This window comes from Poecile atricapillus, chromosome 9 (assembly GCF_030490865.1).
Source record: "Poecile atricapillus isolate bPoeAtr1 chromosome 9, bPoeAtr1.hap1, whole genome shotgun sequence".
Classification (NCBI taxonomy): domain Eukaryota; kingdom Metazoa; phylum Chordata; class Aves; order Passeriformes; family Paridae; genus Poecile; species Poecile atricapillus.
The window spans coordinates 24,180,255-24,197,873 of record NC_081257.1 but is presented as its reverse complement, the minus strand read 5'-3'; the positions used below and the strand labels follow the sequence as shown (position 1 = coordinate 24,197,873).

Here is a 17,619-nt window from a genome sequence, read left to right as displayed (position 1 = left end):
ACGTTGATTTGGAGGGACACTTGTTCTTCCCTTACAAATGTTCTCAAAACCATTGAGAAGTGTTGCCTTTTTCTAGTTCTTCAGATTTAATTACTTAATTTCTACATAGTCTTCAAGAGTTTTCTTATGTAAAATACTATGAGAATGCCTTCATTCATTGTGTGGGGAAAAACTGTGGATAACTGTGAGAGACAATAGGTCAGCTTTAGCATTGCACTGACAGCCTGTGCCAGTGAGTTTATCGTCCCTCTGTATTGATGGAGGCAGGAGAACTGTGTAGATTCAAAGAGGATCCTTTTACATGAGCCTAGAATTATTTTGTTAGGTATTTGAAAGTCAGGACTCTGCTAGGTTTCATGTTGTCCTAATATTGATAAAATTTGGGAAATATGGAACTCACTACTACTGCTCAGAAATGCAGAGAGTTGACCTTGCTGCAGGTGTCACTGGAGAGCTGCTAGAATTTAGTCAGCCAAATGTTTATTGTTTAACCGTTGTTAAATATTAAAATTGTACCCTTTCAGAATACACTTAAATGTATATATTGGTGGAAAAAGGGTAATGGAAGAGATAAAGTTTGATGCTGTTGTGTTTTTAACTAAGGAAGTGCCTGCATTAGGCACTGTGCAGTCTGCTGTTGCTCTGTGTCTGTGTGGGTTTTTGGGGTGCCCATTACCTGGCTGTGATGCAGAAGTGCTCCTGGGGCTGTGGTCAGGTTCATGCTGACAGCTGGACGGGGTTGGGTGACCAGGGACTGCATGCTCCAGCAGAGGCCAAGGAGCTTGGCTTTCCCTGCTGCTGCCAGGCTCATTCCCAGGGGCTCAGGCTGCTTGGATTTGGGAAGATGATGTGCCTCTCCTGCTGCTGGGGCTGCTTAGTGAGCTTGGGGGAAGCTGGGGAGGAGACCTGAGTGCTGGCTCAGCTGCTTGTCTGCCAGGGATTTGTAGTGTTAGCAAACACATGCGTGCTGCAGTGCACTCAGCCTAACTGCTCAGGCTGTTCTGTAGTTTCCAGATGTCATGCCTGAATTCTTGTCACGGTTCATCTCATGGAAAATTTTTAGTACCTTGGACGTGGCTCAATGATCATCCTCCTGTTACCTGCTCATGTCGCGGCCCAGCATGGCCAGGCTTCCGTTTACAGTGTTTGTTACAAAATGTTTTTGTTAATTCATCCATCTGGAATATGATCTTGTATTTTTTAAACTTGCAGAATTAATAGTTTTAACAAGGTAAATGAAAATTTGACATTATTTAACTTCCAAGTTTAGAGAGAAAAAGTGTTTAAGGTTATTAAGATTTGTTGAAGGACAGTCTTCCAGTGCCTAAGGGAAGCCCCTAAAGGGGCTCTAAGAGAGCTGGAGAGGGACTTTGGGCAAGGGCCTGAAGTGACAGGACAGTGGGAAACGACTGCACACTGACAGAGAACAAGGTTAGGTGGGAAATGGGGAAGAAATTCTTGACTGTGAGAGTGGTGAATACCTGGAATGTGTTGCCCAGAGAAGCTGCCCCTGGCAGGGAGTTAGGACTAGATGGTCTTTAAGATCCAATTCAACCCAAAGCATTCTGTGATTCTGTGAAATCTAAGAAGAATTGAAAAGAAAAACTTGACTCTGTGAAATATGAGAGGTCTGGGCAATAATACAGGGTTTGTATTATCATGAGGACTGCATTTTACAAGTAGCTGTTTGAAAACTGTACATATACTTTTTAAAACCTTACTGTGCATCAGCTGCCCTCTGTCCCTCTGTCTGACCCTGTCTTTTTGGTCATTGAAGATCCCCAGTCTAGAGTCTTTCTGCTTTCTCCAGAGTAAACCTGATTTCTAGATAAAATTACTTTTCTGTTTCAGGAGGTAATTATCTGAGAGATTAAATTTTCTATATGTAGAGAATGGTGTTGATGACTTGGTGCAGCATTTCAGCTAGAGGCTTCTTGGTCAGTGCTGTAAACCTTCTTGTTGTTCATTTCTTTGCTGAAAAATTATCAAACAGTATTTCTATTCCATTTTTTAGAAAGGGCAGTAAATTGCTTTAGCTACTTTGTTATGCCATGGGGAAGGAACACTTAATTATTCAAGTGGCTCAGTGGATATTTTGACTGAAGCTCCATCTGCCAGTGCAGAAATTGGTTCTATTTTTAACAACTTGAGACACTTTTCAGCAATTATTTGGCAGAGTTGCTTACGAGAGGGTATTTTCATGCACTGCTCTGGACTGTCTTCTGGGTGAGGTTTATGTGTTGTCCTCTGTGGATACTCTTTGTTATCTTACAATAGCCGTTTCCAGCTAACCAATGACAGTTGTCATTAAAAATGTGTGGGAATACTCCAGTCAGGAAGCAGAAAACAACTAGGTACTTTTGGAAAAGTTTTATTGCTGACTTTGAGGCCAAGTTTTGGGATGGGGAGAGTGGTGGGGCAGTCAGGACAGAGAAGGCAGGACAGCGAGCACTGCCTGTCAGTATGTCCTTGCTGTGTTTGTGATTCCCTCTGTGAGAGCAATGCCAGGGATTGCACAGCTGGAAAAGAGAGATGGTGCTTTGGGTGGGATTTGCTGTGTAACCCCAGCTGTTGCACAAAGGCTTTTGGAGCAGCCCATGCAGTGTTTGCGTGCATGGGGAGCTGTCATTGATGGGGTTTTGGCAGTGTCCTGCTGGGCAGCTAGTGACTGCTGTCCCAGCCAGACTGGCGGTGCTCTGGCAGGGCTCTGCAGCTGTTAATGCTGCTTAATGGTGATTTGGGGAGGTAATCCAATTGGTGTGGCCTCATTGTGACCCAGGTGGGACCTTACCATCCATCTGAGCGGTCATCAGGACCAAATATTAGGCAGAGCCTGTGTGGTGAGTCGAGACTAAGAATGAATGAATGTATGAATGAATGTATGTTTTGGGATCAATGCATTGTTGCAGTAAACCCTAGAAATGTACCAACTTGAGCTAGACCAGAGGCTCCTGAAATAATTTTTACCATTTTTTTTAGAACATGCTTTGAGTTAACCTAGACTGAGACAGGTGAAAATTTTAAATTTTAATGAAGAAAAAAATAAAGTGGTGGTCACAAGAAAGGACTTGCCTTCAAAATATTCGGCAGAAAAAAAGTTTAAACCAGTGTGAACAGAAGAAATATTGTGATAATTCTGATGCATTGTAGGGTTATCAGCAAGCTATCCACTGTGGTGACTTCTGCAAAGGTTCACACTCCAAGTATGGATTTAGAGTATGCGAGTCCTGGAACTACTTGTGCTCTTGCTGAGCAAGAAGATAGGACAAGGTTCCCTTTAAAAACTGATAATAGTTACTGATCAGCTGATAGGGACTGCTGTCAGACCAAAAGTAGGCTCACTGCCTAAGCTGGTAGCGCATTTATTTCCCCAAACTGTCAGCCCAAGTGAGGTAGCAGTTAAGTCAGAAAACCAAGCTCATGTTTGGCATTGGGGGAGGGCAGAAGGAGGAGTACAAGATCTGTCCTTTATAAAACCATCTCTTGTTGTTACCAGATTTTTGAAGTATTTCTGCAGTTCTTGCACCTTTTTCATTGTCTTGTTCTTAAAGAAGGCCTTTGTAGATGTTGCTATTGAGCAGGGCTGCTGGGTCAGAGTCAGCAGTGGGAGTGGTTGGTAGATTGCTGTTGAGGGGTGCATCCTGGTGGGCCACCTTTGGGACAGCATGTGACAGAGCAGACCTCCCCTGAAACAGCATCATGATAATCAGGTCAGATTGCTACTAAGCAGATAGTTCTTACTGATCCAGAAAGTAGACTCATGTAGCTCTCCTGTACTCATGTACCTGTTTGTGACCGAGGAACCATGAGGGATATGCAGTGGAGTGTCTCTTAGACTTGGTTTTCACCTCTGCATTTCTTGAATGACCACAGTAGAGCCAGCCAGGCTGATAAGTAGTTAAAAGGACATAATCTGTGTGAAAACATGCTCCGTGAAGAAATTCACATCTCTTTAGCTTTCTTTTTGAGCCTAGATTTGTTGTGAATAGATGATGAGCACAGTTGTATACCTGCAAGGCAGTCCCCTGTGGGAGGATGGTCTCTCACTTCTTCCCCAGAAGAATACATCGTACAGACCACCACCCAACGGTTTTCAAAACATACAGGGTCTGTTTGCTGTGCTTACTCCACACATTAAATATAAGCCTCATCTTAAAGTATTTCCCCTGGATTTTGCTTGGGATCTGTCCAGCACCTTGTGCTTTGTGGCTCTGTATGTGGCTTCCTCCTGCTCCCCGGGAGAGCCTTGTGTCTGTCCTGCTGGAGGGATGGAGCAGGTGCAGTGTGCTTTTTAGCCATTTCCAGTCTGACAGTTCCTTCTGTTCTTCTCTGGTTCCTGAATGGTACAGGGCACCTACTGCAGGATACCGGCCAGGTGACAGGTGTTCATCTATCTCACATGGGACTGCACAATGCACAGGGTGTCTTCAGCAGGGCACAGGTTGGATTTGTCTGCAGTTGACTCCTTAACCTGTAACAGGAGCCTCAACAATCTCCTCTGGCAGGTTGCAGGGGAAGAGATCTTGAGGTTGCACCTTGGCCCAGAGTTCTAGAAGAGGTGTAAAGCACGTCCTTCAATTCAGCAGTGTTCCCCTTGAAATAAAACATGAGGTGTTTTCCTGTTCAAGAGTACATTGGGGTTTTGCTTGTTTTTTTAAATAGACTTCCAAGACGGTTGCTAGCAGAGCTGTTTTGCTTTTTGGTTTTGTTATTCTTCAGAAAACTAGAATCTCACTTGAGATGTGTTCTTGACAGGGTCAGGGATGAAGTATTTTTAGCAGCCTCTGTGGCTCTGCTTGCAGCACATTCATGCCTCGCTTGTTCAGGGTTGCAGTTGCTTTTTCAAACACACATTTGGGGCTCCTGCCAAGACACCCAGGGCACTACAGCATCGTGTTACAAGGTCCTGCTTTGTGCAGGCGCAGAGCTCAGCCCGGCAGGGCTGGGTCTGGACTCTGCCAGCACAGTGCTGTGGTACAGCGTGTTTGGCCAGTGGAGGGGTGCTGGGTTCACACACTCAGCATGGAGAACTCGCTGCCTGCCTCTGGAACCGTACGTCCTGTCACTTTTTCCTTTCTTGGATGTCAGCTCTGCTGGGGTTGTGGATGTGGCTGGTTTGCTGGGCAGAGCTTTGGATCACCACGGAACACCCAGGCTCTGCATGTCTGTTTGCTGTTGCTGGTGCTGCTGGAGTTTGCTTTTAAAAAATCAGTCAGCAAGCTCTGTGTGTTGTGACACTGAAGGATTGAAATCAAGTGTCTCCTGTCCATCCTTTCATCTGAGTGATTTAGGTTTTTTCTCCTGTTGTTACTCCACAGCAAGCAGTGTTTGTGGCCCAGCTTATGCTCAACATTAAAATAAGGAAAGTCACTTGCACTGTTGAGATGCTGATTTTATTTTAAGTGTTTGATCTGTTCTGAATGTGGCAGTAAAAGTTGCCCATTGGGAGACTCCCCATGAGTGCAAAGAGTCTGTGGTTTGAATGATTTAGTGATTAGAAAAGGTTTTTAATACCAGAAGTATGGTTAACGCTTCTCCAGTTATGGTGATTTCTTCTAGGGAGCTTTGAGGTGTGGCTTCATCATGGGAGTCCTTTACAAAGTCTTCTAGAATTTGTCCCAAACAGCACAGAATGTGGAGAATTTGTCAGAAGGCACCATGCATGGATTCAGTGAACAGCAGGGAATATGAACAGCAGAAGAAACATGACTAAGTTTTACTAATGTTTAAGACCTCTAGCATTTAAAGGCTGCATCTTATCAGGATATTAAGACAGTTCTAGGAAACTCCCTGTTCTTCAGGAGAGAAATGTGCTGGTCTTTGAAAGTGTACCTGCATATTTCAGTGGAAATATTTTGGTCTATTAAAATCAGGTGTTTTGTGAAGAAAACAGTGGTGAACCTCCCCAGGATCTCCCTCCCCTTGGTGCAGAGGAAATCCAGTCCCTGCTGGGATCACTGCTGCTGTCAGCTGTGGCTTGAGCTCCCTGGTTTCCCCTTGGTGTGCAGGGCCTGTGCATGTGACTCTGTTGGGTGCAGGCTGTGCCTGCTCTGGGGTCGGGCGGTCCTGGGCTGCAGCAGGGGCCGGGTGTCCCTGCAGAGCTGGGGCAGTGCTGTCCATCGGGGCTGCTCCATGGGATGGGACGGGGAAAACAGCACTCAGTGTTCAGCCTGAGCATGCTCCTTCCCAGAGGACAGAGCTGCATTGTTGGGACAAAGAAATGTGAAAATACTAAAAGCATTCAAACTATTTTCTTTTTATTTGGGAGCCTTTTGTGGAGCTCTGCAAAGCAGCCAGCCCAGTGTGTAGAGCCACTGGCAGAATTCAAAGGTGAGCTGGGAGTAGAAGGAAAACCCTAAGCCTTTTGGATTTTTTTGCTGCTTTACAAGGAAGGGTTCTTATATTTTTATAGGAGTCATTTTCAGTGTCAGGCTAGGATGCCTGGATATGTGTTGACTGATCTATTTAAAAGGAAAAAAAATATTTTTAGTCAATTTTGTTTCAGATGGTTTATGGTACGTGCTTTATTTCAATAACTAATATTTTGGTTTTAAAAATTCAGCTTTCTTGTGTTGTCATCTTAGCTGCAGGTATCTGGGTCTTCAATACCTCTCCAACAAAGATTTTCTGCTCTTCATATTCCTGCAGTTGAAGGAAATATGGGTTAAAGAGAAGAGGTTTCACTTTTATGCTGAGAGGAGTGCTGTCAAATTCAATATATCCAAGCCACCTTAGTGAGTGTGAGGCCTCAGGTATATTATTGAATTAACAAACAAGCCTGTATTGGCTAAACTGCAGTAACCCATCATGTCCTGTGCTTGCTGCACACTTTGGGCTCATTGTAAGGTAGAAACAAAACCTTAAATCTTAGATCCCGCCTCAGACATAGAGTGCCCAGGACGACTCACATTTGCAGGTGTGGTGACTGATGCACAGCCAGCTCTGTGTTTCAGTGTGGGTTTGTGTTGACACTTTAATGGAGGTCAGTCACTGAATGGCAAAACTCCACCACCAAGACAGTTGCTGAAGAGTGAGAAGATGTTTCTTGTGGGTTTGAAATTGGGTTAGTTTTTTGTGATTTTTTTTTTCCCCTACTATTTTAATAAGATAAAAATACGAGAAGGTAAAGTAGCTCAAAAAGCTTCACATGATAACCAGAAGTAATCACTTTGATTTACAGATGTGCAGCAAAACTGAAAACTGGCAAGTTGAATTCTGTTTGAAGAAAATGAAAGCAATTTCAACCCCAGCTGTGTACCTTCCTAAGCTGTCATTGGACAAAACAGAGCATTAAGAGTAAAAGAAATGTGTTTTTTTGGGGGGAACACTGGTGATGTTCATTCCAGCAATATGGAGAAATGACAAACCAAGTCTTCTTGGAAGTCTTCTATTTAATCAGTCTGCAGTTTTTAGGTTGCTTTATTGATAAACTTAATCCTGTATGCAGACTGGGCATTTTGGTTTCTGCTGTGCTGGAGCCATTTTGGATGGTGTGTTAAGTGTCTTTATGATTTTATGTATCCTGAAGGAGAAAGATCATGTTTTATATGCAGATTTCTAACAGATTAACCAATTCATTGCTTATTAAAAAAAAACCAAGACTAAAAGTAAAGTTCAAAGCCCTTGGTGCAGGTCTCAGGCCTGCTGAAGTTTAACTTTGTTTTCCCCTTGCTTTCCCTTGTGGCTGGAAGCGGATCCCAATGATCATGAAGCAGCAGCCATTGGCAAGCCCTTGTCTGCTAATGCCAGACCAAGGTGTAGACAATTATCTTGGACTTGTCAGTTTTTCCTGTACCTGAAGCAATGAAAAGGAGACAGGACTGGAATTTAGTGCAGTTTTGCATGTCCTTTGGATGTAATTCTTTAAAGTTCCATTCTGTGTTTGGAAGTGGAGCTTAATCAGTACGAACAGATTAAAGTGAGGCTTTGGATCATCACATGAGTAGCTGGAATAGACAAACTGTTTAGTGTCTCTTAGAGAAAGCCATTTCTAATTGGACATCTTTTAACCATGTATGCAGATCTGGTTTAGTAGCAATCTGGCAGGCAGCAGCTGGATTTCTTCATTGTTAGTGCGGGTGAGTTGACTTAATGCAGCAGTGATCACAAGAAAGCCCTTGGAAAATGTCCTTGGTGTTGATGCCTCCTGAAGGGTGACCTGCCCATCCATGCAGCCATTCCCTCTCCAGCATGGTCCCTGGGGACATCTGCCAGGTGATAGCTGCTCTGGATGTGGGCTGCCCTTGTTGGTACCCCAGTCCTGAGCTGCATCAGCTCAGCCTGTCATGGTCTTTCCTTCAGACTCACAGTGGTGATTTGTGCTGAACTGGTTATAAACAGTCCCATTAGTCTGGCTGCACTTCACATCAGTGCTGTGGAATGCGGGATTTATGATTTAACCTTTCTCTCTCTCACTTGCACACCCCCTCCCCAGGTGCTAATGGAAACATTTTGAGTACTTCTGGAAACAGGGGTGGGAAAAGGGAAGGCTGCTTTTCTTCTGGTGAATGAAACTGGGGCAAGAATCTGTGACTAGTAAAAAGAAAGCAAGTCCTGTGCAGAGCATCCTCTGAGAGAAATCTGCAAAAGAGATAGTCAAAACTGGCTTTATTCCAGTGGGTGTGTACAGAGGAGGGAAACTCCAGCTCTGTGTAGTGTCTTTGAAGTCTAGGATCTTAAATTAGAAGATAAATGTTAAATAATGTATTAGCTTAAAGTGCTACTGGCCCAAATGGTACTTCATATGATTAGGCTATTGTAGCATTTATAATCACACACAGGTTCATAATTTGTATATGCCAGCAGAATGTTCAGTTGGCTTCAGCCCTTGTCTTGGGCAGTAAGCATGGGAGCAGGCTGGTGGGTTTCAGTTTGGGGATTAGTATGGATCAAGACCGGGGCTCTGTGATTGGGGTCTTGCAACTGTGCAGGAATTTACTAATCACCACAGAATAAAGCAGGAAGCCTTGTGCAAGAGCCTTCCTATCACTGAGGTTATTGATCCAGGAGTGCCATTGGGATATTAAGTCTTCACTGTCTCTACAACATTCTAGTCAATAAAGGCAACTTGGAACTTGAGTTTTCTGCTGGTTTCTCACTCTGTCACTTAATGTTTTGCATTACTTAATATTTGGCAGCATTCAGATTTTTCCTCGTAAATGGATTTAGCCCCTGCTGTATTTTTTCCCCTAAACCTTTTGCTCTTAAGAGGTCCTAGAGTTTTCATTGTGTTACAGGGGTCATATGAGCATCTAATTGCTGTAAGTTTTTCAGCTCCATCAAATTTCCTTTTCCCCCACCCCTGCAATTAGTCTTCTTTCTAGTTTTACTGAGTAACTTCAGTAAAGAAATAGTCTAGAATGTAAACAAGGTGCAAGCTGCCTCTGGCTGCATCTCCCTACTGAGAACACTTGTAGCAGGGAAGGGTGCTTAGTGCCCAATCCCTTCCCTGCCATTCTCAGTGCTGGCTCAAGTTAGGAGACTTGGTTCTTGGCTGAGGCGCTTGGAAATGTCTGTGCTCCCCCATGTAGCTGAGGCTTGATGCCATCATCTGGCTCCAGCTGCAGTGGCCACTGTCTCCTGCTGTGTTTGGCTGTCACAGAAGGGAGGTGAGGGTGGCAATGCTGCTGGACTTCCTGCAGCAGTGACACCTGCACAGACTTGCTGCTGGATTGCAACGTGCCAGAGCTGTTTGAGTTTTAATTGCATGGAAGAGTGCCTGTTTATGCTCTTTTTATGATGTTTTTATTCCTTTGTGCGTATAGAAGTCTCCTTTTAACAGCATGGGACACCAGTGCTCTGTTGCCATAAGAACTCACTGAGAAAAACATGGGTTCCTTCTGGATGAATGAGTCCTCTTAATGGTGGTGAAATTCAGCCTGGTAGGTTGGGTTTGGTTTTAGTGCTCTGTAGAAATAAAACTTGTGAAGGCTCTCTGATTATATTAAGTAGACTAATGACTATATTTTCATGGATTTTCATGGATTTGTTTATTGCTTTATATGGTGAAATGATGTATCTGGATTATAGTAAAATTCATGTGAATCACACTGGGTTGTACCAAACATCGACTGCTTCCTAAACAAGTCTAATGGTATTCTTTCTGCACAAGCAATTTTACCATGCTTCCTTCTCATTCCTACTAAGTCAGATCTGCTGTTGGTAACAGAGAAATGTCTTGGGCATCTGGAGGTTTTTCAGTATAAATAATGCTTTCTGAGTGGGACATCTGCCATATGAATTTGAAACAGCTCCTTGAAAAAGAGACTTTATTTCTGTTTTTTGCACTAAATTTCTTGCTGTTGCTCTTGTGTTAGATTGTGATTCCAGATCCAGTGTGTGCTCTGAATTTGTGTAAGAATACAAATTATTCAGTTTCTGCATTTAGTGTGGACAGTGTTTTTTTTTAATGGAGATTTCTCACGCGACTCTTGCAACAGCGTGGATGCCTCTTGGTCTGGTTCTTGCTGTGTGTTGCTCTGGGGCACAGCGGATGACACCAGGAGCTCTCTGCAGTGTTGTGCAGTGCAGTCAGTGCATTTGTGATGAGACTGCTGCTCACCCTGGGTGAGTGAGTGATCGCAGAGATGGGACAGATGTGGGCTGGGATCCTCGTTTGGTACAGGTCAGCAACTAATACCAGTGTTCCTGTTTAAGAGCCTTTTTTGACAGCTTGAATGTGTTTGTTAGTGTACTCATAGTCAGAGAATATCAATATCTAATACTCCCGTATGTCGATAAATTTTTAGAGACCCTTTTTGCCATTTAACCCTGAAAATAGCCACAGAGAAATAGCAATGCAAATGTCAGTTAAATTAGATTTTCTGTCGTTTCTGGGGTTTGCAGTATGTTGCAGCTTGGAATTCATGATAATATGGTCAGTTGTGGTAGTTTCATTCTCATTCGTGTTCTTTGCACATCTTGGCCTTGGTTACTGCAGCGCTGCTTCCCGGGCTCTTCCGAAGGCGCAGAGCCAGGTGCCAGGTCCCAGTGCTGCAGCAGAGCAGAACGGGGCAGGGTGGGAGCAGTGCTGCTGACAGCTCTGCTGGTACCTGCCCCCTCCTCAGCTTCCACTGCAGGGTCAGGTACAGCAGGCACCTGTCAGCAGTGGGGGGATAGGGACTGCAGGTGAGCCAGTCGCAGAATTGCACCACAGACTCTTCTGAGATCCACCTTCCTCTTGCCTGTTCCCTCATCCATTGTCCTTCATGTCCTGTTCTCTGACATCACAGAAATTACCACAGAAATGCTTTTAGGGCTGTATCATTTAACATCTCCACCTTTAACTGTCTCCTTCACGAATCAGATGTTACCTCTCCTGCTCTGTGGAGTGTTTTCATTCTCAGTTCCTGTTCGTTCTAAATGGCCTGTACAATGCACTTGCCGTTTCATCATAATGCTTTCTCAAATGCCCCCTGACATACCAATATAATTTGAGACAATGGATTTTCAGCTGTTCTTCCTCTAATTTTAGTTCTTACAGAACATGGTTTTTTTTGGGTTTTAATTCCTCTTCTCTTTTTTCCTAATGAAAACTGAATTTTGCATGTAGGGATATTTTCTTCCACATTACCTGTGATTTGAGTCAGTCAGGAGTTTCTCCTCTGTTACATTCCTGAACTTTATATTTTATGAATTAACATTTCAGTGCAGAATTTCTTTCCATTACCTGTGCATTACTGCAAGTGAAGAAAATTATTTAAGAAAAACACAAACCTACCAAACCCTAGCACTGTGATGTCTGTCAGAGCCTCAAAGAGTCATTGCCTCAAAGGGACAGACATAAATTAAAATGGGAAAGTTTCATCCTTGTATTGATACTGTGGGTGGCAGACATGCTGCAGGATTCATGCAGTGGGGAACTCCTAAAAGGCCACTGCATTCCTGTCAGGTTTGGCAGTTCCTGGTATTTCAGTCTTGGGAGCACCTTGCATACTCTAAATGATAATGGTTCTGAAGATCCCAAACTTAGATTATGAATGGCTTGTCTTTGGATCCTCTTGTCTCTGTCCTGAGTGAGGGCTAATATTTGCTGCAAACAAAATATCAGTGAGACAAAGAAGAGCAAGGGGAGAAGTAGCCGTGGTGGTGAGGGTGGCTTTTTACAAAGGAGTCTGAGCAGTGGGGATGGGTGGTATAAGATGCTGTGGGTCAGAGCTGTCAAACAGCGTGATAAGCCTTTGCTTTACCTCTTCAAAACAGGATAGTAAAACACATTTTCTTTGACAAAGAAGATGTAGGTAGGGAATAAGAGGTGCTGAGGTTTCTTCTTACTCCAGAGTTGGCTGTGATAACATTGCTATGTTGGCTCTGTTGTGTACTGGAATCCTTCTGTGACAATTACTTTCTAATTAGAGCTTCAGCCTTCCAGGAGATCACACTAATATTCTGAAAAATTTGTTTAGTAAATATTAAATTGCAGTGTTTGAGCACTGCTGTAATTAGCGCTTATAGTTTATAGGTGGATTTATGTCCTGCTGTGCATCTTTGAATCTCCAGTGTCAATTCTGCTTGGCCTTGCTCCCAGGTCTGTTATGTTGTGTTGCTGAGGAACAGCTGTGTCACTCAGACCCTACTGATCTGCTCCTGATTTGGTTGTCTGTTGTCCTGCACTATTTTTCTGACTCAAAGGTATAGTTTTTAAAATAGTGTCAGGTGTTGCACAGCGCCTGTGAAGCCCTGTAGCTTTAAATCCCTGTCCTGGTCCTGCTCGGAGCGTGGAGCAGAGCTCCCTGCCAAGGAGCAGTGGCCAGGCTGGCGCGGCACCCAGCCATGCCCGGCCGGCAGCAGCGCTCCAGCGGCGCAGCCGGCGCTCGGTCCGGCCGATGGCTGCGGCAGTGCCCGGGCAGTGCCCGGCGCCGGGGCTGCCCATGGCTGCAGCGTGATGTTGATGTGGTGCTGCTGTACCTGCGTGTGCTGTCAAAGGGACTTCTGCGAGCCCACAAAGGTGAGGAGCTTGTGGGGAAACAGTTGTAGCTGTCGTGATTGGCTGTTTTATTTAAATCTCCAGTAGAACTTGACCTCATTTTGTGCATCAGCCTTGGAAGCACTGCGTTTTTCCTCTGGGCGCTGCTGTTGAATTTCAGTGGTTGTGTTTTTTTTAAAATACAGTTCTTTGCTTTTGAAGCTGGGAAGTGCAAAAAGGCTCTTGTCTGACTGAGTGTTACAATCCATAAACAAGATCAAATGTGGTGCTGCTTTTTAGGATTTTCTGGTTTTGTTGTTTTGGGGTTTGGTTTGTTTGTACAGTGAGTGCTGAAAGAGGTGGGAGATGCAGATCCAGCAGATGTAGATGCAGCCCAGTGTCAGAGAGAAGTATTTTCACTGGCAGCTTTTCTAATGTCACCTCTTGTTTTGCTGTTTTTAGCTGTGCAAAATGTATTTTCAGGTAGTAGTAAACAAACTGCAGAACCATAGTCTTCTCCAGGTAAAAAGGAGTAAGTGTGCTGCCTCACATAGACTCAGTGACCTTTGATTAAGTATTTTTCTTTGGTTTCATTGGACTGTGTAGCTCAGCATTACCCTTTTTCAGTCTGAGTTAACAGTAAACTGTATCATCCCCTCCTCCCCTATTTATTAAATACTGAAGAGAGACAGTCAGGTCTTTGATGCTCTGATCTGCAATGCAAAATAGAAGCTATTTGTCTTTGAATTGTTGCAGTTAGCTCTGTGGTCCAGTGTTTGAGGGAAAAAGAAATCTGGGATCCAAACTGTTTTTTTGCTGTGGCTGATGGTTTACCTGGTGTCTGTTACAGTCTGCAGAAGATGTGGTTGAGAGGTAGAATAGTATTCCTGTTGTGTTTGAAACACAGATGTCTAATACATTTATTTAATTAACTCATAGATTTTTCCCAAAGGAAAATAATATCTTCTATATGTGTACTTTGTCTCACTGCATTCATTAGTCTTCATAATAGAAGTGACACACTGGTGGCTCTCAGGAAGAATGCCTGTTGCTGAGTCGCAGAGGGACAGACTGTGGTGGTGCAGGGCAGCAGGAAAGCCCAGGGGGTTACAGATGTTCCTCATCCCAGGTTGACAGATCTGTGTGTTTTGCATCTTGGCACACCTAACATCAGGCTACTGCATCACCTCTTGAGAGCTGAAGAGAGGAGTAGTGAGCACAGGACACCACATTCTGCACTCGCTAGGCCAGGTCAGGGTAGCCTGAACAGCTTTCCACCGTGTGTTGAGGAGCTGCTGCACTGAGGGCTCTCTCTAAATGGAGTTCTCAATGAGGATTCTTATCTTTTGCAATACTGAAAGCAGCATAGTGATTTCAGTATTTACCTAATTCAGTGTTCCCTGTGGATTTCTGGATAGGTGCCCTGTTGCCTGAGACTGCCAGGTGCTCGTCATCCCCTGAATGCATTTTCCTCTCTGATGTCTCATTGCTCACTGTTCTCTTCCAGGTTTCCGAAGGCATCTGTGCCAGCAGCCCTGAGAAGGGCTGAAGGGACTGCCCTTGCTCACTCTGTCTTGTCCTTGACAAGCTGTGTTTGCCACTCGGAGCAATTGTAAAGATTTCGTTGGTGCTAATGCGGGAGCACCTGCAGCACTTGGAGCAAACGAGCTGCTTTTGAACAAAGCAGGAATCTGAAGCAGCTATACTGTGTAGCTGTGACAAGTGTGATCTTAGCTGGTACTATGTGTATGTTGTACTACAAAGGCTTTAAATAAGGAAACAGTATGTCAAGAAATGCTCTATGGGAAAAGCAAAGCAGTATATTCACAGGAAGCATGAATCCTGTTGCTTTGAAATACTTAATAGTGTATGAACCATTGATTCTATCAACTTCAGGGAGGAGTTTTGGTTATGGCCACACTCTGTTATACCTGCAGAAAATACTACAGTTAAGAATAAAAAAATGAAGGAAGTGTAGAAGTACAGTTGGTGGAGCCCTTTAGATGAAACAGTCGGAGGGGATGTGCATGTTAAACCTCAGCAGAGATGCATCCCCTGAAAAGGGGAGAATCTTTGCTCTCGCACAGGGCTGTTCTGTGCAGAAGGATCATGCAGAGATATTTGTCCTTCCATACTTCAGACCCAGTTTGCTCCAATGCTTTGCAAGTCAAAGTTAACTTGCAACCATAAAATTAAACTCTGTTCTTTGCAAATTAATATATAGCATGCAATAATAATATCTATTCATCAGATAGCAGCTTGAAGCATAAAAAACCAAAACCAAAATTGCTTTACTCTCTGGGAAGTGTTAACAAAAATTTTATCTCTCAGGTAGTGAGTTGTGGCTCAAACACTAGGGAAAATAGGATGAGATTAAAAAAAATCAGAACCAAACAAAAAAGCACACATCATTTTACAGAGTCACGTTCTTATAAAAGCTTGTATAAACTTGTTTTTTAATCCACCCTCTTCTGCTGGTTCCTATACTTAACTTTTGCTCAGCTTTACCTCATTTCCTATCCTTATTGTTGTAACTTCTGGCCTGATTGGCACTCCCCCCTTGATTAGAAATCAGGAGCTGCTAAAATAAACATCCATGGATGCTATTTTGGCTGTATCTTTTGCTGTGTCATCCCTTATCATCTCCCATGAGCTCTTGTGTATAATTCAGTTATTTCCTATTTTTCTAATAAGATTGTTGTATCCATTCCCTTGGACTTCCCTCACCCTCAATGAGGGTGACTGAATAAACCACCCTGTTTATTCAGTCAACACCAGTGGTTCTCTGCTTGACTAGTCTAGCTTTAGGAAACCATTACTGAATTGGGCCATCAAGCCATACTTTTTTTGTGCTCAAAAATATCTTTTGTCAAGATTTCAGAAATTTGAGGTCAAGAAGGTGATATCTTTGGCAGCAATGCTGTTTTTAAAAGGAATTAAAAGGGCCATAGACAGCCTCTTAAGGGAGATGTTACACTGCATTGTGTCAGTCCCTTTTGTCTCTGGGATGTCAATAAGTACTTGTGGGCCAAGCTGGTGCCTGGTCCCACATGTTCCAGTCCTGCTTGAGGGAACAGCTTGTGCAGTGTTCCTTGCATCAGGGATGCATGTGCCTGAACCACAGCTGGGAAAGGTGGAGGTCAGCTTTGGAGCTTCAGCTGCCTCTTAACCAGTTAGTAAGTGAAACATTTGCCTCTGTGACCAGCAATTGCTTTCACTGACAAGGCTTCGCTGGAGCTCCCCTGTGGAATGTGTGGTGTTGTGGCAGAAGCTGCCTCTGGTACAGCGAGTATGATGCCGTGTGGCAGCAGCATCTTTCATCATTGCTCCTAATACCAGCGAGGGCTGCAGCTGAATACTGGTCTGCTTTGGGAAGAATTTATGCTGCTGACAGCTCTGAGGAAAAGAAAGCTGGCTGCTTTACAGCTAAACTATTTCTGGCACTTGATGTGGCACATGAAGTCACATCTCCATTTCATATTGAATTAGGTACAAGACCATGGGCAAGTCACCCTGCAGTTGCTTTACCAAATCCCAAGTTGTGGTTGAGGGTTTGTTTGTGTGCCTCAGGCCATTGCTTGAGGGGTGCTGCTCTTTGCACCAGTGAAGCAGTCCCAGGTCACCTTTCTCTCCAGAGATGTTTCTGCTCAGTCTGTGTTGGGCCTAATGGTGAACCACATTTGGGAAAGTAGTAAGAACATCCCCAAGCACCTCATCACTTAGTTCCCAGCGAGCTTGCACCTTGGCTCTAGAAAGAGCTGCTGGACCTGTCTGTCCCCAGGCTGTGCCAGAACAGGGCTGGGCAGGGAGCTGCTTGGCTTGGATGCCCCTAAAGAAAGGGAATGCTCAATGTTGCCCTTTGTGGTTGCCCACAGCCCTTCTGTCCGGGCAGGGACCTGCCCTCTCCCCTCTCTGCCAAGGGAGGCTTTTGGGGCTCTGGGTTGGCACATGTACCATTAGCGCATTCCTGTTGCAGCAGTCATCGCTCAGGACTGTTTAACTACTGTGAGTAAGGTGTAAAGCCATTTCCTCTTGGTGGTACAGTGTTGGTTCCCTGCTCAAGCTGTTGTCTGAGGCGGGCAGAGACATTGTACTGGAATTTTTTCTTGGATATTTTTCAGAGTAATTTTTCATTTTTTGTTTTCTCACTGTTTTGGGTTTTTTTTAACCCATAACCATGGTTATCTTCCCACCATTTTGAGGGTTAATTGCCCATAGGCAAAGGCTGTACAACTTTCAGAAACCCCCAGTTTATAATCTAAACAATGAGCTGTGCTATGAAGAACACACAGCAAGACTCCCTTGAACTGTCCATCTGTTTGTGTGCTTTCCTTAGCCAGGTTTAATATGGATTTGGATTTAGGAGCATGCTAGAGACAGCTCAGTTGCTGTCAAGGATGACCATAGGTCTCTGTGGTTGAGTAACTGGAGGTGTTAAAAAGCAAAGCTGCTGCAGCTTCTGCAGATTTGATTGATCAATACAGTTTTGCAGGATAACTGCAGTCACAAGGAATCACACTGGACCTGTTCTTTGTTTTTCCTTTTTCTTTGTCTTGACAGTAAAGCCAAGGCAGATGTTTTGTGGAGCAGGAGCATGTATGCACTCTGAGCATTTGCTGAGGGAAGGTGGAAGGTAGATTCGTAAATGAATCCTCATGTGAATGAGCAGTTGTCTCCAGGGATGGTTCAGTGCAGCAGTATTTAGATCTTCTGTC

General features: G+C 44.1%; 1 protein-coding gene across 6 annotated transcripts in view; it reads left to right on the top strand.

Moving 5' to 3' along the window:
* The window catches only part of TMCC1 (transmembrane and coiled-coil domain family 1), a 76,022-nt gene that overhangs the window by 39,406 nt on the left and 18,997 nt on the right, over window positions 1–17,619 (top strand). Inside the window, exon 1 of one of the 6 annotated variants that reach the window (XM_058844822.1) lies at window positions 4,984–5,052. The exons of the other annotated variants lie outside the window; for them this stretch is intronic. Within the exon in view, the coding sequence (XP_058700805.1) occupies window positions 5,023–5,052 (30 nt within the window). The 5' untranslated portion in view covers window positions 4,984–5,022. Of the gene's footprint in view, window positions 1–4,983; window positions 5,053–17,619 lie in introns of those variants that run through there. 6 annotated transcript variants of the gene reach the window in all.